The sequence below is a fragment of the Octopus sinensis genome, linkage group LG20 (genome assembly GCF_006345805.1).
Source record: "Octopus sinensis linkage group LG20, ASM634580v1, whole genome shotgun sequence".
NCBI classification, from domain to species: domain Eukaryota; kingdom Metazoa; phylum Mollusca; class Cephalopoda; order Octopoda; family Octopodidae; genus Octopus; species Octopus sinensis.
This window is the reverse complement of record NC_043016.1, coordinates 31,097,947-31,125,764: the sequence shown is the minus strand read 5'-3', so window position 1 is coordinate 31,125,764 and position 27,818 is coordinate 31,097,947. Positions and strand designations below refer to the sequence as shown.

At 35.3% G+C, this 27,818-nt stretch overlaps 1 protein-coding gene across 1 annotated transcript in view; it reads right to left on the bottom strand.

The window, feature by feature from the left end:
• LOC115222521 (tudor domain-containing protein 3) overlaps window positions 1-27,818 on the bottom strand; it is a 64,883-nt gene that overhangs the window by 6,974 nt on the left and 30,091 nt on the right. The window contains exons 4-12 of the mRNA XM_029792775.2: window positions 27,446-27,606; window positions 26,412-26,553; window positions 22,907-23,009; window positions 22,312-22,448; window positions 13,358-13,589; window positions 9,615-9,740; window positions 5,980-7,250; window positions 4,743-4,805; window positions 3,030-3,152 (exon numbers count right to left, since the gene is read on the bottom strand). Coding sequence (XP_029648635.1) covers window positions 3,030-3,152; window positions 4,743-4,805; window positions 5,980-7,250; window positions 9,615-9,740; window positions 13,358-13,589; window positions 22,312-22,448; window positions 22,907-23,009; window positions 26,412-26,553; window positions 27,446-27,606 — 2,358 coding nt within the window. The remainder of the gene's footprint in view (window positions 1-3,029; window positions 3,153-4,742; window positions 4,806-5,979; window positions 7,251-9,614; window positions 9,741-13,357; window positions 13,590-22,311; window positions 22,449-22,906; window positions 23,010-26,411; window positions 26,554-27,445; window positions 27,607-27,818) is intronic.

The window sequence follows — 27,818 nt, the reverse complement described above, 5'->3', positions numbered from 1 at the left end:
AAAGAAAGATAACTCTTTTTAAATAAATTAATAGTTAACGCCATACTAATATGGCAGTCTTATAAATATAAGACTAAAACTGTTGTTGATTAGCTCCAAGAAGCCACCGCCTCTAGCTAGCTATATGACACACAACCTGCATCCATTACTTAGTAATTTTAATATTTCTATTATCTTTTTAAATAAAAATCTTTCTAATGCATTTTTTCTTGTTTTTTAAATGGCCATAATTTCTTTATATAGTAATGTTTATTAGTACACTAAATTCCATTTTAACTCTATAGCCTCACTTGATAGACATAAGTAATTAACTGGAGTAATTAAATGAAATTGCAGAATAGGAGAAAAAGATTGGTATTTAAATCAGTTGTGATTAGAAAGCTATTGTGGCTATCTTACAAATGCATGGATTACATAACAAAACAGAATAAAATGAATTTTCACCTAGGCCAGCATGGAACAAAGATGTTAAATGATGATAATAATGAAGATGACAATTGCATTATATGTATCCATAATTTATTCAGATTCCACCTATATTCTATTGGTCTATTTTGCTGAACTGCTAAGCTAAGAGGACATAAACACAGAGTGTAGGCTCGAAGTGTTAAAGACTTTTTCATTTCCCGAGCATTATACTCATACATCTGTTTGTTGTCTACACCATCTGTCTTAGTCTTTTGTTTTTTATTTTGTGAATTCTCCCTATATATATATATATATATACATATATATGTACGTATGAGGAGCTTCTTTCAGTTTCCATCTACCAAATCCACTCACAAGGCCTTGATTGGCCTGAGGCTATACAGAAGAAGACACTTGCTCAAGATGCTATGAAGCAAATTTTTTCAAAATTGATGATAAAAACAATTGCCAGAGAATCCAAAGCTATCAATTTTTTGTTTATAAATATATCTACAATGAAAATTCATTTATTGAAGAATTTCATTAGATAATCTAGTTAGCAAAGTATGGTCAGACATCCTTCCTAAACCCAACCACTTTACAGAGTGTACCGGTGCCTTTTACATGTCACTGGCATGGGTGCCTTTTACAGGCCATCTGATGAGATAAAGTAAATAGGTATATACACTTTTTGTTTATAGTTGGCTTGCTACTTAAAACACTAACTTGAACTGCCACTAAAAGCAAGGATGTTATAATTACTTAATAACAATCGTCAATGAGCAGCATATCAATTAAGCAGATATGTGTGCAACAAAAAAGTATAAACAAGTAAAACTGCTATCAGGTTTGGTTATGACATTTATAAATTCAAACATAAGTGTTGATTAAGAAGTAAGAAGATACGCAGAAGGTTACTTACAGCTGTTTCAAGAACAGATGCGCAGATGGTGCATTTCCCTGCAAACAAAATGTAACTATCCATATAGTAGTAATCTATGCTATCATCGGAGGAAGAATGAGATATAACTGATCTGTTCTATTGTCTGATGATGGAATAGCTACCTGCTTTGCACAGATGCACCATCTGCACTTCAGTTCTTGAAACAGCTGTAACAGACTATCTGCACACCTTACTTCCTACTTCCTTATGACCTGTATTCTTCAAACTACTCAATCTTCATGATTAAAGATATGTCATAATCTAACTTGATATCATTCATTTTACCTGTTTATACTTTATATATATATATATATATATATATATACAGGGTAAAGATCTCTTTCAGGCATGAATGACCATGAGATTGTACGTAGAAAGTTACCCTCCCTAGGTACAACTCCAAAAACAAGGTTGTTTATGGAAGACCAGCTGTCACCCATGCACACCAGCCTCCACTCTCCATGACAACCAATATTATCCAAGGGGAAAGCAAAGGCAAATACAGCTTGGCACCAGTGATGTCACAACTCATTTCTACAGCTGAGTGAACTGGATTGAGGTGAAATAAAACATCATGCTCAAGAACACAACACACAGCCTGATATGGGATTTGAACTCATTATCTCATGATTTTGAGCCTGACATTCTAACCACTGAGCCATGCACCTTCACATATATGTGTGTGAGTGTGTATGGAGGTATGCTGAATCTACATTCACATAGTTGACACCAGTTCTTTGTCACACATCTCTCCATCACTCACTCTCTCTTGGGCACTTATTGTCATCTATTACTTACCCTTACCACTGTCCACCTCTATTACTATTTATTATATTCTGCCTTCTCCCTCAAACACTGTTTCTACCATTACACTCCTCTTCTGTCCCCCACCCCCCATTCATTCTTGTTATTCTATTATTACTCTCTCTCTCTCTCTCTCTCAGTCACTGTTGCGATCACATTGTCTTGAGTGGAATACACATCTTAGAGTGTAGTGGTCAGGATTCTATACTCACATAGTGTATAAAGTAACCTTCTTGTGCTAGTGTCATGATACAAGAAAAAATTAAACCAACTGACAAACAAGAAGAAAACGCATAAAATAAAAAGGCCCTTTATGGCCCTCCTACCCATCTAGCAGGATGGTAACTCATGGTAAGAACGGACGTAGACTATAAGCCATCCACCCATATTATTAGGAAAAGTGGCCATAAAATGATACTCTTTTATTTGTTTCAGTCATTTGACTGCGGCCATGCTGGAGCACCGCCTTTAGTCGAGCAAATCGACTCCGGAACTTATTCTTTGTAAGCCCAGTACTTATTCTATCGGTCTCTTTTGCCGAACCGCTAAGCGACGGGGACATAAACACACCAGCATCAGTTGTCAAGCAATGATAAGGGGACAAACACAGACACACACACACACACACACATACATACATACATATACATATATATGATAGGCTTCTTTCAGTTTCCGTCTACCAAATCCACTCACAAGGCATTGGTCAGCCCGGGGCTATAGCAGAAGACACTTGCCCAAGATGCCACCCAGTGGGACTGAACCCGAAACCATGTGGTTGGTTAGCAAGCTACTTACCACACAGCCACTCCTGCGCCTATATGGTGAAGAAAATAAATAAGAGAAAATTCAAATTGTATTTATACTAACTCACCCAGCTCTTAGAAACTGGTTTTACATCAGCTAGCATAACTTCTTCAAAGTTACCATATTCTAGAAAAGTGACTACACAGGTTGGATGGTCAGGAGCAACATAATCAATAACAGCAGGATAAAACTGTGTAGAGATAAAGAAAAACAATACGTTAGACATTTGAAAATTGCTTTTAAAACATTTTTGATCATTAACCCTTTAGCATTCAATGGTGCGTTTGTATATTTTCAGAATGACATTGTAGGATAGGTGTGAGAGGTTAGATCTGGTCAGTTTGAACATAAAGCACGTAGAATATTTGGTCCAGATATGACCAGTTTAAATGCTAACAAGTTAAAATAGCTGTGAGATTAAAGTTCTGGATTACTAATCACCATGAACTTTACCTATTAAGAGGATGTAAAGTTAAATATAAACATGCCAAGCTACAAGGCAATCAACTTGCACACTATGATAGTAGTAGAACATGTAACTCTAAATCTGGAAATACTACTCAGCCCAACAATGATAATAGGTAAAATGGGATATGCAAGTGGAATATTATATAGTTTAACCTCCAGACCCTTTGGCCTTCAAAGAACACCCCATGTGCACAGGATTTTCTTCTGGATGTTGGAAAACCACTATAAACCACTTTCCCCAAAAAGCAAGTACAAAAAATGTTTAATAGAAACATTGTAAAATTACCAAATTTAACACACCTAATCTAGCAGTATCAACAAGAAAAAATGAAATAATATTAAGGATAGCACAGGTGATTTTAATTATTCTGGTGGCAGATCTTTCTCCTCTGTTAATAACATATCTGTGTCCAGTATAAATAATACTGATTCAGAGTCTCCACCTAATAATAATTTTAATGCCAATACAACTAATAATATTTCACTAGTTAATAAACGAAATTGTATGTGTAACTGGAGGTGCCCTTTAAGTAATGAGTGCCTCAAAGCAAATTCAGAATGCAAATGTTCTGTTCAAACATCTGATGTCATGGTGTCATGTAAATTAAAATCCAGATGGAATAATCACAAACATTCTTTTTAATAATAAAAGAAAATGACATGACACTTTCTCTGATAAATTTATTTGGCCTTTCAAAATTAGCAACATTAATTACCCTATTATATGATTGATTATCTGTACCACACTTCCTTATAAAGTGGGTGGAGTTTGTAATTTATGCTATATGAAGGCATTAGAAATCCTGAGTTGTGAGTCTGGTCTTAATAAACAAAATGAATTATTGATCTCTTGTCTCCACAAATGCAATACAACATTTTTTTTTAAATTCCTTTTAGCTAACTTATATAATATTTACAGCATCATGTTAGCATTGAATTCTCTGTGTAACTTTAACTCTTTCTTGATTATTCTCCATAATGATTTGTGTTCCTGGTTCTGAATTCCTTTAGTATTAATTCATTAAGTCCTTCCATTTGTCCATCTATCTATCTTTTATTGCAATTATGATTTTTGGAATAGCAATCATCTTTAGAAATGAAACACCTTTCAATAATTACATCTACACTACATCTCCAATAAGTTGATCTCTGAACATCATTAGATGTCTTGTTCTTGAAAATATACACATAATACTTGACACAGTTCAAACTAAAAACCTTTATTTCTACACTCTTATTATCAATACAACTAACAAATATATATGACAGAGTAAACAACATGAGATTTTATTTGAATTGAACGAAAACTGACCTTTTTATCTTCCCAGTATTTTGCTAAGCAATGATCTCCATTTCGCCAACTATGAATATTAACCTATGAAAAAGAAAAGTGTTTTTGTTAATAAGAAATTTTCATTTAAACATTTACTAGTAAAACTAATTTATCAAGCACAACACTCCCTTCATAGGAAAATAAAACTATCCATGTAGTTCATTTAATTCTTTAAGCTTGGAAAATATTTTAAGAAAAAATATTCTTACATAATTATGATGAAATGTTTCAGTATGTATATGAACTCTTTAAACCTAATAATGTTGTATCACAGAAGGAGGGATGGTCCAGGGCAAGTTCATATCAAATGGGTTAATTAATTCTTTACACAGAATTCTTTAAGAAAATAGATTTAGACCCTAAAGTCATGAATCCTTTTTAAAGCAATTGATTAGAACAAACAGATTCGTGGGTGTGAAGCATGTACCTTGTTTGCCTGTATGGTAAGTCAGACTTGCATGACTCCACAATTTGAATGGTGCTGATGATCCTAAAATGGACTTAGGATCTGACACTAGCCAGTCGGTCGAGTAGTCAGGGCCTAATGTAAGTGAGTGGGAGCTGGTGCACTATAAAATTGTGGAGAAGAAAGCCTGAAATGCTGTACATTCTCTCCTGATGACCCTCTGAAACCTACTAGCATTTGGCACATGGGGTTTTCAACTAACTGCACTTGTCAAATCAGACAAGCAAAAAATAATCTGTTTCTAAGCCTCTAAATATGATAGTTGAGTAGTTATCAGTAAAATTCAAACTCAGAACAAGTGAATTCACTGACTCCTCTAATGTGAATTGCATTCTAAAGACCACTACCTTATTTCTTATTTGGATGCAAGCTGGATCCATTATCCAGTCAACAACACCCATCCATATCTCTTTTGTTACTATACAGAGTAAAAGATTCAAACTACTAAAAATTTCAATGTGCCTTTTATTTTCACATCCACATATTACAGTGTTTCTACCATTTTTTCATCACCTATCAAAGTTGTTTTTGATATCTCTTCTAAGAAATATTTCTTGAGCGAGCATCTGCCAAATTCAAATGCTGATCTTTAACAGATTTATGTGGCTTTATAACATATACCATTGAGTAAGATAAATTTGCACTAGAACAGCAAGTTACTAACTCATAACTAATACAAAAACAACAATTTATAATTCAAACATGGCAAACTACAAGACACTAGGAACAAAGTAGAATGTGAAAACTTACCACATTTGGAGAAGGGTTGTTTTTTCTTTCATGCTTCAAATCTGAAGAATCAATATCAACTTGTTTCTTATGGCAATTACTTCCTCCACTACTACCAATGCCACCACCTTTTGGACGGTTAGCTGTATTATATGAATAGTTATTTCGTCCATTGCTTCCATCATAACTGATGACATGTCTTGGATCAACATCAGTAATTTCGCTCATGTTCAGATTATCTAACATCTTTTGACCATGTGCAACAGGTGAAAACATTTGTTGCTGAAAGTCCCTGTTCATGATTTTATTAGGGTTTTCAGCCCCAAGAGATCCACTCACATTGTGGTGTTGAGGAGGATGTTGAGGTTGTTGATGATGTTGGTGGACGTCCTTCTGGTTGTAGGGTGGATATCTAGCATTTACATCATTAGAATAGTGTGCTGACTGTGATGGATGCTGCTGCTGCTGTTGAGTTGGTCCTGAGCTTACATTGAAATATGGTGTGTGTTGTTGTGTATGACCTTGATTATGGCAGTAGCTTCTTGTTTGTCGGGGAGTGGGACCAGATACCATCCCTGCTTGCCTAAGGTCACTGTGATAACCTTGATGGAAAACAGCTCGGTTGTTAGTATTTCCTTGAACTGAGGCATGGTTATTATAGCGCTGCTGCTGATGAGGATGATTATAATGAGTTGATGGGTTATTATTATTATTATTCAGTACATGATTCTGATCTTGTCCTCCAGAACGGTTGCTACTACCAACCAGTGTACTACTGGTGTTCTCATACTTGTTATAACCACGTTGGTTATAATTATGATTAGTATTTGCTGAATTATTAGGCACCAAAGTATTGTTATAATTACCATGGCTTGAATTACAGTTATATCTCTGCTGATAGTGATTGGAGTTGTTATAATCTTGACAATAAGCGGTGGCAGGGTACCCTGAATTTGACCCAGAATTAAAAGAGTGGATGTTGCTATTGTTGCCGCTACTATTATCATTGTTATTAAATCCATGACCACCTGAATAACTATTAGCACTATAGTTATTACTAGTATAATTACTGCTATGTCCATGACTAGAATGGTTAGTATTACTGTTACTTTGTGCTGAATCAGAGTTGTTGGCTTTACCAGACAATCGAGGTGGAAGGTTGTTTCTACGGTTACCAGCACTCTTTCTATTATCTGAATTTTGGCGCCCATCATAATCTGATTTATTATTATTATCATAGACCACATCCTTTTTAGAATCAGAAACTTTACTTTCAGTGTGAGTCTTCGAATCTAAAATATAAAAAGTAATACATAACAATTAAACCATCTTAGAAAAATGCTGCATCATATGAAAAGAAATTAAGCACTCAAAATTATTGACTAGTATTTTAGAAACTTTAAAAAAAGCTAAGGAACGTGGAAAAAGGACAGGCACACTGGTTCTGTCATATTTTGGAGTCTTTTATCCTTGGTGCACTATGTAATTTGACTTCATTTTGCTGGTGCCACCAGCAAGGGTGCTTTTTACATGCTGATGCTGTGCAGAAAGCACCTGTGCTGGTACCATGTAGAAAGAACCTGTATTGCTCCTATGTGTAAAGCATCCATACTATTCCCACATAAAAAGCACCCAGTACACTCTATAAAGTGGTTGACATAAGAAAAGGCATCGAGCTATAGAAACCATGCCAAAACAGAAACTGGTGCCTGGTGCAGCTCCAAGTCTTGCCAGCTCCTCTCAAACCATCCAACCCATGCCAGCATAGAAAATGGACATTAACTGAAGAAGATGATGATATGCTAACATATTAGTGCAGTTTGTTTATGACTGACACTATATTTATGCCAGAAGATTTAAGGTTCAGTCAGCAAGACTTTTTACTTGATAAGATTCGATGCCAAAGTCAAACAGGATTAAATTATTTTACTGTTACTAGTGTCTTTAGGATATTAAAATGTTGATCACACAGTGGGACTGAACCCGGAACCATGTGGTTGGTAAGCAAGCTACTTACCACACAGCCAATTTCTTACAGACCTGCCATAGAGTGAATATCTGGTTGGTTGTACTGCATCCAGGATGGAAGCCACACTGATTTTTAGCAAGTTTGACTTCTACAATTTACCTACATCTCTTATTCAAACACCTAGTGTAGACTTTCTGGAGAGACTCAACAAGGAGATACCTCTATAATCAGATTTTGACCATATATAGCCATTTTAACAAAAGTAGACAAGGCAGAGAGAGAGGAAACAATGCACCTGTGGGCCAGAGGCTGGAATGTGTTTGAGAATGACTTTATACCAAATAGTTAGATCATACTTTTCTACATATGGAGTCTAAAACATCTGTATGTGCATCAATAACACTAATTCAGCTGACCTGTGGACAACATCAATAATTGTTAAGGCTGAAGTATCTTCTGGCTCTGAAGAGAAGGACCAGTCGTTGGGATGTGGTCTCAGTTGTGTTAAATATGTGCTCTTATCAGGAGATATCCTTGGAGATAGTGAAACCTAACAATCACAATGATTTTTAAAAACTCTGAGTACTACAATTGTGCTTTCATGAATATGAATAGCATTTCATACTGTTGAAAGAGACAAGATTGGTATACACCAATTGGAGGATGCTTTCAAGGTCTTTCTGCTCACGAAGTCAGTGTGAATTGGCATGCTGTACCTAGGTTATGAATGGTTGATGAATGATTAGGAAATTTTAGAGAAGGTGGTGTCAGCTATGTAAGAATGTAGATAAGTAAACCATTGATCTACAGGAAGAAAAGCAGAGAGCAAAACTGAACCCCTGGAAGACATCAGAGTTGATAAAATGAAGAACAGAAAGAGCTCAGCCAACACATATGGCGATAGTGTGATCTAATGAGAAGTAACTAATCTAAGACAAGAGTGGAGCCCATAGGTATAAAATTCTCTTGGGAGTTTTGTGTGGCAGACATTATCAAAAGCTTTTGAGGGTTACAACACTGATTTCACCAAATTTCTCTAAGGCAAGAACCCTTTTGTAGTTGATGAAGAGAGTAGGTCCCCATTGAATTTAGCATTATAGAAACTGCAATGGTAGTCAGTAAGTTAGAGAGAAAGATACAAGTTGTCAGAAGGTGTTTTTAATGGCCGTTTCCATTTCTTTAGAGATTTAACAGTGGCAATAGTTGGTAGGATAAAAGAGATTGTTTCCCTTAAGAGATGAGACATACACTGAGTTTTTAAAAATCAGGGTAGATCCCTGAAGAGAGAGGTAGGAATTTAAAAAATTGGACTTGTGTGTTTTGCTATCTGTTATTTACAATCTAACAGATCAACATCCTATTGTTTCAGAATTGATAAAACTAGAAAATGAGAATTACAGAGACTTATCAGCCTTACAAAGTTTGGGAAAAAGAATCAGATATGGCAGTGTCAAGATTAAGTAGCAAATAAAAATAAATTGGATTCATTCAATTTTTAATAACTTGCTTATTTGCAACATAAATAATCAAATGGTTTTTGAAATAAAGATGAACAAAAATAACAAAAAGAAGGGGGAAAAAAACCCCAGTTTTTCTATCAACAATATGTAGCAATAATGATGAAAAATTATTAATTGAAATTTTCATAATTTCTGATACAATAAGGACTGAAGTGAAATAAACTAACCTTCTTTTATAGGTATCTTAGTTTCTAGATAATCAAACAATGTAGCCGGACCTGATGGCCGACTAGGAACATCTTCATTTCCATTTTCCTTGTCTTCTTTATTCTTTCGGCCTTTTTTCTCTCGGCCTAAAAGGAAAGCAAATATACTCACAGAAGTTAGAAAATTGACTGTAATTAAAGCAGGCAATCTTATAATAATGATGATGATGATAATAAATGCCCTGATGCAGTACCAGACAGTGGCTCTCATGGCTTCTGATCTTAACTGACTGGAAGTTTTATCATGTACATTGTTTTGTCTTGGTATAAAAGATGGGTTACAGCAAATATTCAACTCAAAACCACAGAGTTTGCTTGTCAGTTGCTTGACCGTAACCAGTTGAGCATGTCCCTTAGTGGCATGATGATATGTGCATCTCTGATCACAACCTGAAGTAGTGAGGGAACAGCATAGCCATATGTTGAGAGGAATTCTTTGGGGTTTGAATAATTCACCTCTGGAAACATGGGTGTTTTGTTCAACATCCTTAAACAAACCTTATTCAGGGACCTTTTGAACAAGGACTATTCAACCTGAAGAAAATTCTAACTGGGCCCCACCTGCAAGGTCATGTGCCATTTATCTTGATATGAGAACACCATGTCATGTACATATGGTTATGATGCATGTGCCTGATACCCTTATCAGACGGGTAGTCATGATGCATATACTGGGCTTTGTATATTTTACTCCAGTGTCACTTTGATATCATGCACTGCTTTCTCACTCAATAAAAAAAATAATAACAGTAATAATAATAGTTTCTCACAGGCACAAAGCCACTTTCATTTAAGGTAATAGAGATAAATGCCAGTATAATAATATTGAGGCATGTTTTATTGAACAAGCAAGATGAAAGACAAAACTTGACCATAGTATGATTTGACCTTGGAGCATGGAGGAATATAAGTATCATCCTACAAATAATTATTAACAATTATTTTTTTAACTGAATAGTAGAAACATTACAACATTGGATTAAATATCTTTCACTATTCATTTATCTCTTAAGGTTTAAGCTTAATCCCATTAAGATGGCTGAGCCATGCATTTTCTGTTGCATTAATAATAGTTCTTTGTAACACGACTTGTACAATTGTTATATGCAAATTATTATTAAGGTGAAGGTGCATGGCTTAGTGGTTAGGGTATTTGGCTCACAATTGTAAGATTGTGAGTTCGATTCTTGATGGCATTGTGTCCTTGGGCAAGATACTTTATGTTATGTTACCCTAGTCCACTCAGCTGGCAAAAATGAATAGTATTTGTATTTCAGAGGGCCAGCTTTATCATATTCTTTGTCATGCTGAATCTCCCTGGGAACTACATTAAGGGTATGTGTGTCTGTGGAGTGCTCAGCTACTTGCAAGTTAATTTCATGAGCAGGCTGTTCCATTTATTGGAGCAACTGGAACTCTCATCATTGTAATCAACAGAGTTTCAGGAATTATTAAAATTGATAAACCAAAGTCAATTGGATCTTGGTTTCAAATTGCCAACATTATAATACCTTCATTTTTGTATCTCGTTTGCAAGATTCTTTTTGTAAATCTGAAGGATATTTGAAAAAAATCAAATGAATATACAAGCATAACTATATGCATGATGGAGAATTGAATATTTTCATTTCTAATAATGAAAGTAATGATTCTGATGACCGCTCTGATAAAAAAAAAGTGCTAAGTCTCTACCAGAAAGAGAATAGAGTAAGGATTTTCAAATTTTAAATGTATTTTCGTTAACAAACCAGTGTGCAAAGTATAAGTAAAAGAAAAAAAAATGATAGTTTGTGGACTCTTACATACCAGAAAGAAATTTGGGCATTTCTGAAATAAATATTATGGGCATTAGGAAGTGTTGTCCAGGATTACAAATTACTGGACCATTCAGTCAATGACCTATGTGTTTTTAGTATTATGACATAGATGTGCTTTCTGAAATTATCTTAATGCTTGCACATATGAGACACTAGGAGTACAACAATAAGTAGGGAAAAAAATGATGATTACTTATTTAAAACTAGCTCTCTTCTTCGGTGTTCAAAGCACTTATAAAAGATATTACACAAACCAGAATGACAGCTATCAACTGATGAAGATATGGTGTGATATAAAGGTCAAGTTTCTAACAGTATATGCCAGGTAAACCTGCAAAATAGGGCATCAAAGTTTGGAAACTATGCGAAGCAAATAGCCAGATATTGCTGTGGGTTTAATTTTTATACAAGAAAACAAAACAATAATGCAAGCCAGCATAGTCTAGAGCAGTGCTTTTCAAACTTTTTGCTGGAACAGAACCCCAAGGAAACATTCCCCTGGCTCAGGGAACCCCTGTGCAATAATTTAATAGTCTTATGCACACATATCTGCATAGGAAAATTTAAAATTTTAGTAACTTCTTGCGGAACCGTTGGACTGTACTGGCGGAACCCCTGGACTGTACTGGCGGAACCCTGGTTGAAAACCACTGGTCTAGAGTACAATGTGATTAGGAAATTAGTACTTCCATACCATAACAAGGATCACATCCAACTTTTTTTTGACAGGTTTATCAGTTTAACCGAACATATGGCAGATTTAAAAGCAGCAACAACAATGTAACTTACAAGAGGTGAAATAATTGAATGGCAGAAAAATTTACTAATGATTACATATAAAGACTGTACTCGATCACAGGTGAATGGAAAAGGCACATAATTGCAAACTGCGATTACAACAATTTCAAATTCATCGATAAGTAGATAGGTAGGTATATCATTACACACACACGTGTATGTAATATGATTTTAAAGTACTTTTTCAAATTAACTGCGTTCTATCTATTTATTCTAATTACCTGTAAATTTTAAATTACTAGTAAGATCAATGACAGCTTTTAATTTATTTTTGTGACTCATTGTATTTGTGTCTGTTTATTTCATTTTATTATGTATGTGTATAGGAATACACTTTTTGATTGTTATGTATATGTGAATTTATTTCATTTTGTACTATCCTTTAATCATAAACTCCAGCATCTTTTCGTTCAATTTTACATTTATGTTACACTTGTTTTAAGTGCATTTATTAAAAATATGCTAATTCACACAATTCTTCTATGTTACTATTTTGTTGTATTTCCAGAATATTTGCTAACTCATTTTCTATGAAAATACTTAAATAAAATTTTAATAATTTTAACCCTTTTGTTACTAACCCGGCCAAAATTGGCTCTGACTCTGTGGTAAAATGTCTTGTTTTCATAAGTTTTGAATTAGAATATTCCACCAAGCCTTAGTCACAATTTATGTTCCTAACACTAGCTTAATGATAACTAAGTTATTTTACTAAATTCTTTCTTATATAACAAAATATATAAAATAATTGAAAGAAACACAGCATCTCAAAATAAATACAGTAACGAAAGGGTTAAATTTTTATTAAATTTACCTGTAATCACCTGTAAATAGACACAATTTGAGACAAAATTATGTAACAAATTTTAAAATCTTCTTTTAAGCTAGTGTTTCAAAAACCACAATGTGTCAATAAATAAGTAAAAAAAAGTTGAAGTTTCTTTAACAAACAAATTTAAATTCTTTCTTATTTTAGAATTTAATTGAAACACATTGCAGAGTTAGAAATGTATTAACAAAAGGGTTAATCCACTCCAAGACTTCACATAACTGCAAAAATATTTTTAAAAATTATATAATTTTATGTACCATGGAACTTTTCTGGTTTTTCGCCACCCAGTTTTGCAGTGTTCTTTAATTGGCCTCCTGTAGAATTAGATAAATTCCCTCCTCTGCCATCTCTTCCACCGGGTCCAGATTTGCCAAGTAAAAAAACAATAGCTTGGTTCACATTGCCATTGTTTTGGCGTAAAGCTTGACAAGCTTGTTCTGTAACAAAGCCCATCTCAACCAAGCGTGCCACATCTTTATCATTAAGAGCCTGAAATAAAATTTAAAATAAAGAGTATACTTGTTGCATGAGAAAACTAACAAATAAAATACACTACTGAAATGTATAGAAAAAGAGAGATGAAATATTTTTAGGTTGAAAATTCCTGAAAAAAACCTTGTAATTTATCCCAAGGAGTGAGGGTCAAAAATAGTTTGATAAGTGCTATGCATGAGATCCTCAGTCTATCAGTCTAGAATGTAACTTGGAAGCTGATAATGTGTGTGTGTGTTTGATCATCATTATTATCATTTTAATGTGCAATTTTCTATGCTAACATGGGTCAGACCGATTTTCTTGAGGCAGATTCTCTATTGCCAGATGCCCATTCTGTTAATACTTTTCACCTGTTTTCTAAGCAAGATCCTCATGCACAACAAACAGCTTGAACATAGTTATATGGTTAACTGGAAGCAAAGGAAACCATTTGAATGTACCCCTTTTGATTATAAAGATCACATATAATGCCAAGACATGTCAAGAAACTCTAAACATGCTTTCACTGTGAACAAGCAATGAACAATACTGTACTGATACCATGACTGTTGTTTACAGCCAGCAAACACATGTAAAGACAAAGGGGAATGTGAACTCACTCACACAAACACACTTCTTCAGCTTCTCTCTACCAATTTCACTCATAAGGTGTTGGTCAACCAACAGCTGTAGTATAGAATGTAAGCTGACAACATTCACACAATAGGACTGAAGCTATGACCCTTTCCTTTTTGCGATCAATATTGACAGTGATGCCACTATCATTCCACACACACTTTCCCCATGTAACATGCTGGAACTGTTTTAATGTCATCTGGAACACCTCAGATCTTTGATTCTTTTGTTGCAGTTTATATACTTGATGTTTTAAATTCTCTTCATACTATCAGATATTGTTGCTTATGTCTTATTTTCTTCTAAATTTTCCAGCTGTATTACTTAGCTATTGTACCAGTCCATCAGCATGTCATCTTCCACTTGGCAAGTACCTTCATCTGATCACAGATTTAGTCTGAAGTTTATGGCAGAATTCAAGAGAAACTCTCATTTGTTCTCTATTTTAGGGTTCTTTATCTACCCCTCCTTTGTAAGATGTTGAATAGTTCTGCACCTTTCTTCTCCATATTGTCATGTGTTTCAGGTTTTGTCTAGCTCTTACTCTGAAGTCTCTAAGCTGAGTGGTACATTCTTCATTAGGGCAAGACATAGAATTCACAATGATTTGTTCTCCATTTTCATTTAGTCTAGCAAATGGTTAGGTCATTTGTGTCATGGGATTCAAAGAGCTTTCATCCCACTTCATTCCTTGTAACATATCCATAACTTCTATGTATGTCAAAGTAGCCAATATAGAGTTGCTCATTAACTCTTTAGCATTCAGATTTTTTTATCAATGGTGGTTCAAGAAATTTTGTAGTGGTGACAAGAGTCCTGAAGATGATAAGCATAGTGGTCGCCCATCGGATGTTGACAACAATCAACTAAGGGCCTTAGTCGAAGCCAATCCACACACAACTGTTCGAGAGCTTGCTTCTGAATTAGATGTAATGTATATGACAATTTCCAACCACTTGAAAGAGATTGGAAAAACAAAAATACTTGAGAAATGGGTGCCGCACGAATTGAATCACAAGCAAAAAAAAACGCCAGTTTGAAGTGTCGTCTTCCCTTCTTTTACGCAACAAGAACGACCTGTTTCTCGATCGGATTGTGATTTGCAATGAAAAGTGAATTCTTTACGACAACCGATGACACTCAGCTCAGTGGTTGGACACCGACGAAGCTCCACGGCACTTCCTGAAGCCAAAGTTGCACCAAAAGAAGGTCATGGTGACTATTTGGTGGTCTGCGGCCAGTCTCATCCATCACAGCTTTTTGGATCCAGGCAAAATCATTACGGCGAAGAAGTACTGTAAGCAAATGGATGAAATGCATAAGAAACTCCAACAACAACAGCCAGCATGGGTCAAAAGAAAAGAACCAGTTCTTCTCCGTGACAACACTCAGTCACACGTCGCACAACTGACCCTACAGAAGTTGAACAAACTGAGCTACGAAACACTGCCTCATCCACCATACTCACCAGACCTCCCACCTACCAACTACCACTTTTTCAAGCATCTCAACTTCCTGCATGAGAAATGCTTCAGAAACCAAGACGATGCCAAACACGCCTTCAACGACTTCATCACCACCAAACACAGGATTTTTACGCTACTGACATAAATAAACTTGTTTTGCGTTGTCAAGTGTGTTGATTCTGATGGTGTTTATTTCAATTAGTAAAGTTATGTTTGAGCTGAGGTATGAGCATCTGAATTTTAGGGTTAAAAATCTCAAGAACTTTCTTGACAACATAATAACTATATTGTATTACAGAGATATATATATATATATATATATATATATATAAAGTTAATCCAAAAAAACACAACAACACGAGGACGTGGAACAAATATAGTATTATTGGGCACTCAGGAAAGAAGGTTAAACGTTTCGAGTGGAGCTCTTCGTCGGAAACATAGGAGAAGGAAAGATCCAGAGAAGGGAAGACACAGGAAAAAAAAAATCGCCAACGGTACACACGAGGTCACATTTATATACACACACACACACATAAATTTTTCTTGAAGTCTGTATTGCAGTGTTGACAGACTTGCACTTAAAATACCCCACATATTTAATCAAAACTTATTAGTTACTAAGGTGAAAACACTATCTTTCACATACATAGTCTCCTTCTCTTTCTCAGCAACAACTTTTTCTCCTCTCCTTCCCTCACCCTACACATGTTATTACAGACAGAGTGACAAAGATCAGCATCTCTTTTATAATATACTAGCTTAAAAGCTGCTCTCCACGAGGACTTTCAAGTTAACTCCTGCTGAGGGCTTATTGGGCCTGTGGTCCAAAACTAAAGACAGTGATATAATAAAGCATTTATTGGTACCCTACCAATATAGTATTACTTTAAATTCAGTTTAAATGAAAAACTTGTAACTTCACAAAATTTTTAGAGTTCTTTTAAAATTGGAAAATATATAAATGTATCTCTTATTATAAAAGGCAGATTTTATCTGCCTCCCTTTGTCACTTATAGAAATCTACAATATAGGATTTCTTCAATTACAATTTACCTAGCATTTTTAAGAGTAGAATGCATCGGGTCATGCCAGGTCCAGTTTTTAAAATTTAAACTCCAATTAAGCAAAATTTACAGAAAACTCACATTCTGGTGTGTATGTCAAATGCTTTTCTTAGTCTGGTTTACAGCACACGCAAACGCACACACACAGTGTGCAACGAATAAAATGAAACTAATTCACTGTATGTGTGTTGACAGGTAGACAATAGAATGCGATGGCGATGTAATATTTGTTTCTGTCTATCACGCTGATAGATACATGAGTAAAATGTATGGCAAGCTAAGAGATAAGAGTGAGTGAAAATGTTCTTGGAAGAGAGTAAATAGCGACAGAGTGATTTGAGGAAGACTAAACTGAAAGTATTTCTATAAAACGGATCACGCATGCTATCAACATAATTTCTCCCACTTTCTCTTTACAAGTGTACCTTAAACCACTACTCAAAAAATAAAAAAACACAGCAAACAGAAACAAATAAATACATAACGATTTACTCCTCACACAATTTCTTCAATTAGAATTTACCTAAGATTTTTCAAAGTACTCCATTCGGTCATGCCATAACAAATTTCTTTCAATTTCACCCCCAATTAAGACAAAATTCGAGAAAACTCAATATTTTAACATTTCACTCCGAAAGCATTGATGTACATGTGTGCGTGCGTGAGTGTGTGTGTGTGTGTGTTTGATGGGTTGTGCGACACAGAAAGTGTGGTGTGTAAGTGAAGTGCTTTTGTTAGTGTGTGTAAAGAGACAGACAGAGTGAAAGACAGAAATAACTGAACTTTTTCTATTCACTTTTTGTAGTGAGTGACTGAGAGAGAAAAGAGAGAGAGAGGTTATGTATGTATGTATATATGTATGTATGGCTTCAGTGACACACACACACAAAAACACATACCTACGTACACCTAAAGCACGCACACACACACACACACACAAGCGGAGCGCGAACTTCAAAATTTTGGTAGTATTAATTTGCGAGCGTACTTCTAAGCGCGCGTAATTGAAAGTTTTTCACTATGATATCATCACGTGCGAAAAAATTAGAAGGGTTTTGAACAATTGAGATACAGATGTCACGCCTGTATTGAAACCATTGCTAAGCTGCCGTAATTGCTTAATTAAGACTTTGTTTAAATTGAAAGGGGCAAATATGTGACGAGGTTGAAAAAAAATACCCCAGAAAAAAAAATGTACTGCTGGTATTTATATAATTCACTACTATTTTGCTACAATGTCATGAAAAAGAAAAAATTTAGGTATGTACAACATATATTATACATTTTTATATTCATTCAACGAAAATAAAAAAATCGAATTCGCCACCCCCTTTTCCCCGTTCGCGTTTGTGTAAAAAAAATTATTATTTAAGTTTTATCTCTATATAAAGCTAAAGTTGTCTGTGTGCGCCACGTTTGGTAACCTTCAACTAACACTATCTCCACCGAGACCCTGCGGCGCAAGTTGACCAAAATTGAGAGTATGATAGAAGAAGGGTTGCTCTTCCTTCCGTAGAACATAAAATTCAAATCGGGCCATGTTAACACCAAAAATTATTTACATCAAAAAGATGCTTTTTTCTATGAAAATCCCTATTTTTTACGATTTTTTCACTGCTGTGTCGCCACTTTTCGGTGTATTTCGACCAGAAAAATGTTCACAAAATTTTTACTTTTCAAAATTACAATTCCAGCGGGTCGAAACAAACCCGAGCAACGCCGGGCGATACTGCTAGTATATAATAATAATAATGAAATTATTGTATACAGTGCTCAGGTGCACCACAACTTGTCAGAAAGTGCATATAAAGTACATGCAGTAATGTAGAAATGTCTGGAAAGCGAACAATGTATGAGTCAGATACATGCTTGTATGTGTATGGAGGGGAGAAAATCAAGTGTAGTGTTGGCAAATCTCAGGAAGCATGGAAGTTTTGAAGGATGCAGTGCTCTGACAACTAACAACTGATGCCGGCAGTTTGTTCCATGCTTCAGCAACTCTCAGCGTGAAAAAATGTTTCCTGAAGTCATGGGAGCTGTGCTGTTTTCTGACTTTGTAAATATGTCCACGGGTGTTAGATGGGTGGACTTTGAAAAGGTGCTCAGAGTTATTGTTTGTAAGATGGTTGATAATTTTATGGGTGTCTGCCAAGTCAGCTGCCAGACGTCGGAGTTTCAATGTGTCCATGCCCAGGGAAGTAAGGCGTTCAGGATATGGCAAATGCCTGATGGAGGGTATTCTTTTGGTTACACGTTGCTGAACGGCTTCCAGATGGTTGATATCCTGGGCAAGATAGGGGTTCCAGACCGGTGATGCAAATTCCAGGTGAGGTCTTACCATAGCTATATAAAGCCACAGATAGATAGCCGGAGAACAGCTCACAAAGGATTTGGTGAGTGATGCCAAGACACCCTCAGCCTTCTTGACAATTTTAGCAATGTGTTTTGTCCAACGCAAATCACTGTCAACAATAACACCCAGGTCACGTTCACATGAAGACTTTTTGAGACTAGTGTTCTGGAGGGAGTAGGTGGACGCTGGGTTTCTCCTCCCAAAATGCATGGTGGTACATTTGTCCACAGCCAGCTTGAGCTACCAGTCCATGATCCACTGCTGCATTGTGTCCAGGTCTGATTGCAATAGAGATCTATAGTGTACAGGATTTGACCTCTTTATTTCGAGGTACAGCTTGATGTCATCTGCATATTTCAGCACTGTGGCATTCTTTAAGTTGGCATCTATGTCATTAACATATGCAACAAATAAAAGGGGGCCAAGAACAGATCCCTGTGGTACACCAGATGTCATCTCATATGGTGAAGAGTGCTGTCCTAGAACTGTGACAACCTCTTTTCGGCTGAAAATAAAGGACTTCAACCAGTTATAGAGTTCGTCTCTTACACCCAACGCAGAAAGCTTCACCATAAGTCTTTTGTGTGGCACAGAGTTAAAAGCCTTAGCAAAGTCCAGGTAAACAACATCCACCCAGGATCCACGATCAGTGATTTGGGTAACGTCCTCAAGAAACTCGATGAGTTGATTACAGCAGCTGGAGTTAGGAATAAATCCGAATTGTGACGGCTGGGTGAGGCTGTGAGACTTCCAGAAGTTCCAGAGGGTTTCTCTGATACAAGATTCCATCAGTTTGGCGATGCAGCTAGTAAGACTGACGGGGCGATAGTTGACAGGCGATGAGCGGTCGCCTTTTTTGAACAGAGGGATGACACTGGCAGTTTTCCACTGTTCTGGAGTAACACCATTGTCAAGACAGAATTGGAAGAATAGAGAAAGTTGGCTTATAAGAAAGTACCCACCGCGTTTGAGAAGTAGGTATGTAACACACCATCGAGACCAGGAGAGGCATAATTGCATTTATTCTTAAGGTGGTGTTGCAGCATTGCTGGTGTAAATTGCATAGTAGATATAGAGTCCGATGTCAGTGGTGATGAAGATGGAACATTTTGGTCTTCGACAGTAAAGATGCCGGCATAACATCCAGCAATGATTTCTGCACATTCTTTGGGATTGCCAGTAATCTGTCCTGTGTGGGGATTGCGAAGTGGACCAACTGGAGAGTGGGGTCTCTGCTTTGAGTGCACATACTTCCAGAGCACTTTGCTGTCAGGGTTAGCTGCAATGCATTGTTCAAATTCAAGCACTGCCTTTTTTGTCACCTGCTTGAGGTGGTTGGCTGACCTATTGCGCTTTTTCCTGTTCTCTCTGATTTGTGCAATTTGTATTCCTGTTCAGCATTACGGCGTTCTTTCCTGGCAAGTCGGACTGCTGCAGTCTCCCAAATTGCACTATTGGGTGGTTTTTTGTGCTTGCGTAGTTCTGATGCTGCACATGCTGCCCATATTGAATTCAGAATGTTCTGGAGTATAGTGTCCACATCTCCAGAGGCATAAAATTCGAGCCAGTTTGGGCGTTGCAGCTCAGTACAATAAGAGCTCCAGTTTAGTTTATTCCAGTCAAAGCGGGCAGTCTGAAGATGGTTGTAGATTTTGTTACAACCAATCAGAGACAAGTCAGCCATGATCATGGAATGATCAGAGTCACCTAAAGGTTCTTCGGTAGTGACACTAATGATTGTTTCTGGAGAAGCGGTAAGTAGCAGATCCAAAGTGTTGTTACCCCTTGTGGGGGAGGTAACAACTTGGGACCAATTTGAATTCAGCACCATACACACACACACACATACATGTGTGTATTGTGACTTTGTGTCTGTTTGTTCCCCACTATTGCTTGATAACTGGTGTTGCTGGGTTTTCTTGGATGTAACTTAGCGGTTTGGTAAAAGAGGCCAATAAAAAAGTAACAGGCATAAAAAAGAAAGAACTGATATCAATTTGTTTGATTGAAATTCTCTTCAAGGCGGTGTTCCAGTGTGGCCACAGTCTAATGACTGAGAAAGATTAAAAGAACCACTAAATTCCTTAGCAAAACTTAAAGGAGGTAACTCTTGTACCTCTCACAGTTGCTTTAGCTTCTGAAATAGCAACCCAAATACTTTTAAATCAGATCCCAATACTGGATGTTCAGAACCAAATGAAAGGCAGACTTTCAATCCTGGGATCATCCTGATTCCACAAAGGTATAATATGTCTATGTAGAGTAAATGTAGACTGAGATACAGGGGTCCCAGATGGACAGGCAGAATTCTGCTTTTATTATAATAGAAGATTGCGCATGGGATAGGAACTCAAGACAAATTATGTTGGAGTGGCTTTCTGGCACAGCTTTATTTTGAAGCCAATAGCAATTTTTCTATCTAAGTGTTTATAATGCTTTATCATGAGTTCCTATCACTTGGAAAGTAAATAGAGACAAGGAACTTACTATCAATTAAAACACAGATATGCATTTGCAGGATATTAAAAATAATTTTTTTATGCAGAGGACAGAATTAGCAAAATTTAACAGACTGATTTATAAACAGCGGAAGAAATAACAACTGAAAGAGAACCACTTATATTTTATAATTCTAAGACAACTAGATATTCATACAAGAGAACCTACAGAAATAGGAATCATAGAAAAGAGCTGTGGTTAAGACTGACATCAATTAATTATTGCTTTATATAACAATAGCTCAGTCTAACATGTAATAACCAGTTTACAGAATGAGGGTTCATAAGTCATGAGAGTAAAGAATGAAACTTTACAGAAAAAAAAAAAAATTATGTTCAAAAGAATAACAGTTCTAGATACAGTTGAAAAACATTGATAAATTAAGCTTATTTTTAGTGGTTCTGGAAATTAACCAATCTGTATGAAAAGTATATATATATATATAATATATATATATATATATATATATATAATATATATATATATATATATATATAATATATATATATATATATATATATAGCTTCTTTCTTAATGCCTACTATTCAGCTGTGATGTATCAGTGAGAGACTTATTTCTATACATGTTGCCTAAAATAATCCAACATTATAGTTTATAGTGTAATTTGAACTGATGATATTTGAGCATGGATCCTGACAATTCAATTTCAAAGCTACCAAAGTGAATGAGAGAAGAAAAAGTAAGTCGAAGCATACTTGCTTGTTGCCACCAAAAGTTTTTATTTTCCCCTCTTCTTTTGCTTGAACAGCTTCTGCAATGGTAGCTTTCCGCTGATTTACAAATTCTTCACTCTCTTTCTTTTCTTTAGAAACTTCAAGAGATTTGAAATTATCTAAAAGCAATAAAATACAAAATAAACCATTAACTGTAAGTTTCCATAAGATGATATTATCGTCCTCAATTAAATCAACTTACACTGACTACCAAAAGGCTTATACATAAAAAAAAACAGGTCTGTGTTTACATTTCAGTTCTTTATTATTAAAGCGACTGCTTTCATTAGCAGTAATAATGGGAACAAATGCTGAGCAGATTATTATCCAAAAGTAAGAAACATTTCAAACTTCAAGAAGAAAATATATTGAAATAGAAAATATTTGTCTTCATTTACTGAATGTATTATTTTCAAAACACGAAAAACATTCTTGTCATTTTTTTTAAGCAATTGAGCAGTAATTGGAGGCCACTCTTAACTGTATACTATATACATGTTGCACTACCATTGTCACAAGAATAAAGCTTTACATAGCAATAACGTAATAAAATTATATAAATAAATTGATAAGATACCTGTTCTGACAAGTTGTGATTTTGTCATTCTTGGGCCAAATGGTATAAAAGGTGGTGGACCACCTTCTGAAATGATGCCAGCTCGATGTTGCTTAGCCAGCCGCTGAAATTACAGAAAATACAATCAATTCAGTAAATTCCACTACCTTCTCATACAAGGTAAATTACTCAATGCATATAAATTTGAATTCAGAATAGTGAAATACCAAACTAGATTCAGACTACTAAACTGTGCCCAAAACCAAATTATCTCAGTATAATGGCATATACAGACCAGGCAGCTGAACAGGGAGCAATGGATAGGGATTGTGGACCATTTCACCCATAATTTTTTGTTTTTTAATAATATGTGCCTGTATGCATCTTTGTATATAACATTAGTATTTATAGACAATAGGCAACTGCTCTTTAAAAACATTAAAATGTAATTTTTAGCAGATCTCTATTTAGTTAGAGGTCTGTTTTCATTTAATTGTGTATTCTATTTAACAGTGCATGTAAATAGGTCTGATTCTCTATTTTTGCTTCAAGTCCTGTGAGTGTCACCATGTCTTGTCTGCTTTTGATAGCTTGTTTTCATTGTGGTGGCTTGCTTAGAGTCATATACTAACAATGTATAGGGACTGATGATGTAACATGCATAACGATATTGCTGAAAATCTCTAGCAAACTCTTCTTGCCTGTTATCTCTCTATATATATAAACTGCAAAATGTCTGCGTGCGTGTCCTTTATACAAATCCACAATTTTTCAGTTAGAGGGCTCACACTTTCTATGGTCATTCAAAACCGTCCAAGTGTGGTCGTGCACATCTTTACATTTCCCCAAAAAATCAATAGAAGTGACTTTTTGTGAATTTTCTATCCAAAACCCAATCAAAATGCCCAAAACTTGATACGCCAATTGAATGCCAGCTAGCTGTATGTGATTGGTCAGAGATCTGGACAGTACTCGCATGTATGTGCGCACGCACACAGCTGTATATGCATGCACTAGCATTATGACCCGGCAATGCCGGGTCATAGTGCTAGTTTCTCTATAAAACACCAGACTAATTTTCTATATGGGAATAAATTGCTTCTTTTATATTCTTCCAGTTACTGCCTACAATTCTATAGAATAATTTCATGGGTTTATATTTCCTCAGATGTTTTGCATGTCTTTTCAGAAGTATATATTATGATCTACAATAAAAACATATACTGCACATGACTAAAAACTCATATATATCGTGGCTTAGCATTTAGATTATTCTGTCAAATGCAATGATTATTTATCTACATTGTTTTGAGTTAATTATGTATTATCTCATAGCTTCAAGATTGCTTGTTGTAGGGCAGGTATGAGAGGCTGGAGCTGGCTGATTTGAATATAAAACAAGTAGAATCTAAAACATTAGGAAAGGCATCCAGCTGTAGAACCAAACCATGCCAAAATAGACATGGAGCCTGGACAGCTCTCATCAAACCATCCAACCCATGCCAGCATGGAAAACAGACATTAGATGATGATCGTGATGATGATGATGGTGGTTGTGGTGATAATGGTGGTGATGATGATGGCCAGTTTAAACATAACACAAAATATTAGATATTAAATTTTTTTGAATTATGACAATAAATACTGTCCATGGATGTGTGTGTGTTTTTAGACATTCTTAAATTCTTTCCACTCCAAAAGGCCTTGAAACTTTAGATAACAGCAGGGGGCCTATATTTTATAGTGCAGCCACTTTCCAAAATCTAATTATTATTTCACCTATATATCAATAAGTAATTTTAGTGGAGTAAAGAAACAGTTAAATCTTCTGCTACTATATTTTATCATCATTTAACATCCATTCTCCATGTTGGCATGGGTTGGACAGTTTGACTGGGCTGGCAAACTGGAAGGCTGCATCAGACTCTAGTCTGATTTGGCATGGTTTTCTATGGCTGGATGTCCTTCCTAACGCCAACCACTCTCAGAGTGTAATGGGTGCTTTTATGTTCCACTGGCACAGGTGCCATTTGTGCGACACCAAGGTGCATTTACGTACCACTGGCACAAATGCCAATTTGCGTGACACCAGTATCTGCCACGACTGTGATTTTGCTCGGCTTGATGGGTCTTCTCAAGCATGACATAATGCCAAAGGTCTTGGTCATCGCCTCCATGAGGCCCAACACTTGAAAGGAACTCAGCCACTTTGCCTCTGGGAGGCCCAACGCACAAAAGAAACTCAGCCACTTTGCCTCAGTGAACATTCAAAGGATGTTCTTTACATGCCACTAGCATAGGTGCACTTGGCTTGACAGGTCCTCTCAAGCACGGCACATTGCCAAAGGTCTTGGTCGCCAGTCATTGCCTCTGTGAGGCTCAAGTTCAAAGATCATGCTTCACCACCTCATCCCATGTCTTCCTGGGTCTACCTCTACCACAGGTTCCCTCCACAGTTAGATATTGTACCTGTGCACCTTCCACATACAAATTTATAATTAAAATACTGTATGTTTCAATTACATTCCAGAAAACTATGAATTTAGACTAGTTTGGAAAATAACTATAACTTTTATTAATATACTGAAGTACTTAAATGGCTCTTACATAAATTCATGTCAGAATTATTGTTTTCTCAAAACTAATTGTATATAAAATCAGTTCTCTGCCATTGGTATGAAATAACTGAACTGGAATATACAAAGGTACTTTATGACTGACTGAGTCCAAGATTGGAAAAGAATTTAGAAAAGAAATACTTTTCAAGTTTTCACTCCATTCTCTTTTGAGAATTTATTTGTTACTGTTTTCAATACTGGTGTTTCAGTTGTTTTTGATACCAGAAGTCAAAACATTCAATCAAAATATAGTATGTATTTTGCATGTTGCATTTTATTGGCTGCAACCATTTTTGCCTTTGAAAATACTTCAAATTCAAATTACCTATAATTAAATCTTAAGTTTACATAATTAAACAAAAAAAGTCAGATAAAACATTGTAGAAATAAAAAAAAAAGACAAAAAATTCCAACAACACAAAAGTCATGTCATAACAATTTTGGAAGATACACAATTATTTTGTATCATTAGTGTATTCTGTGATCATGTTGATTGACATACAAATAGGTAAATCTGTGTAGTTTCAAGTGTTTTGACAACATATGACTAAAAGTGTTTTACTAACAAAAGAATTACAGAACTAAACATTTGGTCTGAAGAGTATCAGTTAAAATTCTTTCAAACAATAACTAATTATAAACATAATTTTTGGTCAATAGTCATCAGTCCAAATTTTTAGATTTCTAATTGCCTTAAGCCAATTAACTGAAAAAGTAATTTCCATTTTCAGTCTAAGCTTTGTAGACCCAAATGATTCTTCCTTCAATCTCTCTCTTGCAAACACTTTATTGTGATGAATTTAAACATAATTTGTACCTTAGATTCTATAAAAAATAATAGAAAACATATTTTAAAACAAAAATAGAATAGATTTGTGCATCTATTTCTACACTGAAATTGGACCTACCCGCTTCAGCTCCCAATTTTCAACAAGTTTTTCAACTCTGCCACCAATACCTTTGGTATTTTTACCATTCAGCTGTAAAAATCCATTCTCAACAGGAATGGTTCCAGTAAACAAAACTTTACTTCCTGGAGGAGTGTTCAAACTGAAATGATAATTGTGATTCTCAGTTCCTTTGATTTCTTGAATTAAGTTATTTTTCACATTTAGACAAGTACTTCTAACTGAGTCTAAACCTATTACAGTATACTTCCAGATATGACACTAAGACCATAAAAAACAAATCTTCAAATACAAAATATTCTTCTTTTCTATACTGCATTAAGTGCCTCTCTTTCATTGCTCTGTGAGCTGATTCACTTGTTCAACATCTGAAGTAAAACTTAACAGCTGCATAAGAAATTCCAAAAGTGAAAGTCGCTTAACAAAATTACAGATCTATATTCAACTTAAGTAAAAAAAAAAGTAGCTAAAAGAAATAGTTAATTTAACTTTATCTTTTTCCATTCCTCTTTCAAAAATTTCATCTATTTGTACAAAAAAGATTCCCATCTTCCAAAATATTTATAGTTGCCAATATGCTAATTTCAAAATGGTGGAAAACATTAGAAAATTTGACATTAAAACAATGAAGGAATAATTGACATCATACAAATTCCTTACTTATAAAGTGACACTAAATAATGACGGCTCATTAACAAATATATTGGACTGATCCAATGCAATTCTGGGCTGTAAGGGTGCAATGAAATGAATGAGGTGATTAGAGAGAATGTAAGAAATGAAGAGTGATGACAGAGATAGAGTGATAGAGATGTCATGGATGATTGAGATACAGACTGTAAATGATACAGAAGAATAAACAGATGAGAGAATATTAAGGTGTGGTGACAGTAGCTGGACGTTTAATATAATTTACTTGTATCTGCAGAAGATTCAAAGGCTGTATAAATATTAATAGTATAAAAAAAAAAATGATTATTGGTTTGAAAAAGTTTTGAAGTTTGCAACTGTATTTTTAAATTAAGAAAATTTACCTGACAGAATTAATAGATTCTAATTCAATGCCATAACATGTGCAATGACCATCAGTCAAAGATAGTTTCAATAAGCGTGGAGCTGCCTGTGATTCTTCATGTTCTTTAGGGGCAGATACATTGCGTATTTTCTGAATTTGGAGAACACAAGGACCTTGGATCTGAAAAATAATTAGGCAGTAAATATAATATAAAGTACTTTTTTTTTTTTTTTTTACACACACACAAAATTCTATCCATAAAATTTATGAAGATGAAGTTGAATCATAAGATAAATAATCTTCAATCGAGACCATATCCCGCAGATCAAAGCTATTGGGAAAAGCTTACTGAACAAACAAAACAAACTGATTAAAATAATATTTAAGCAATG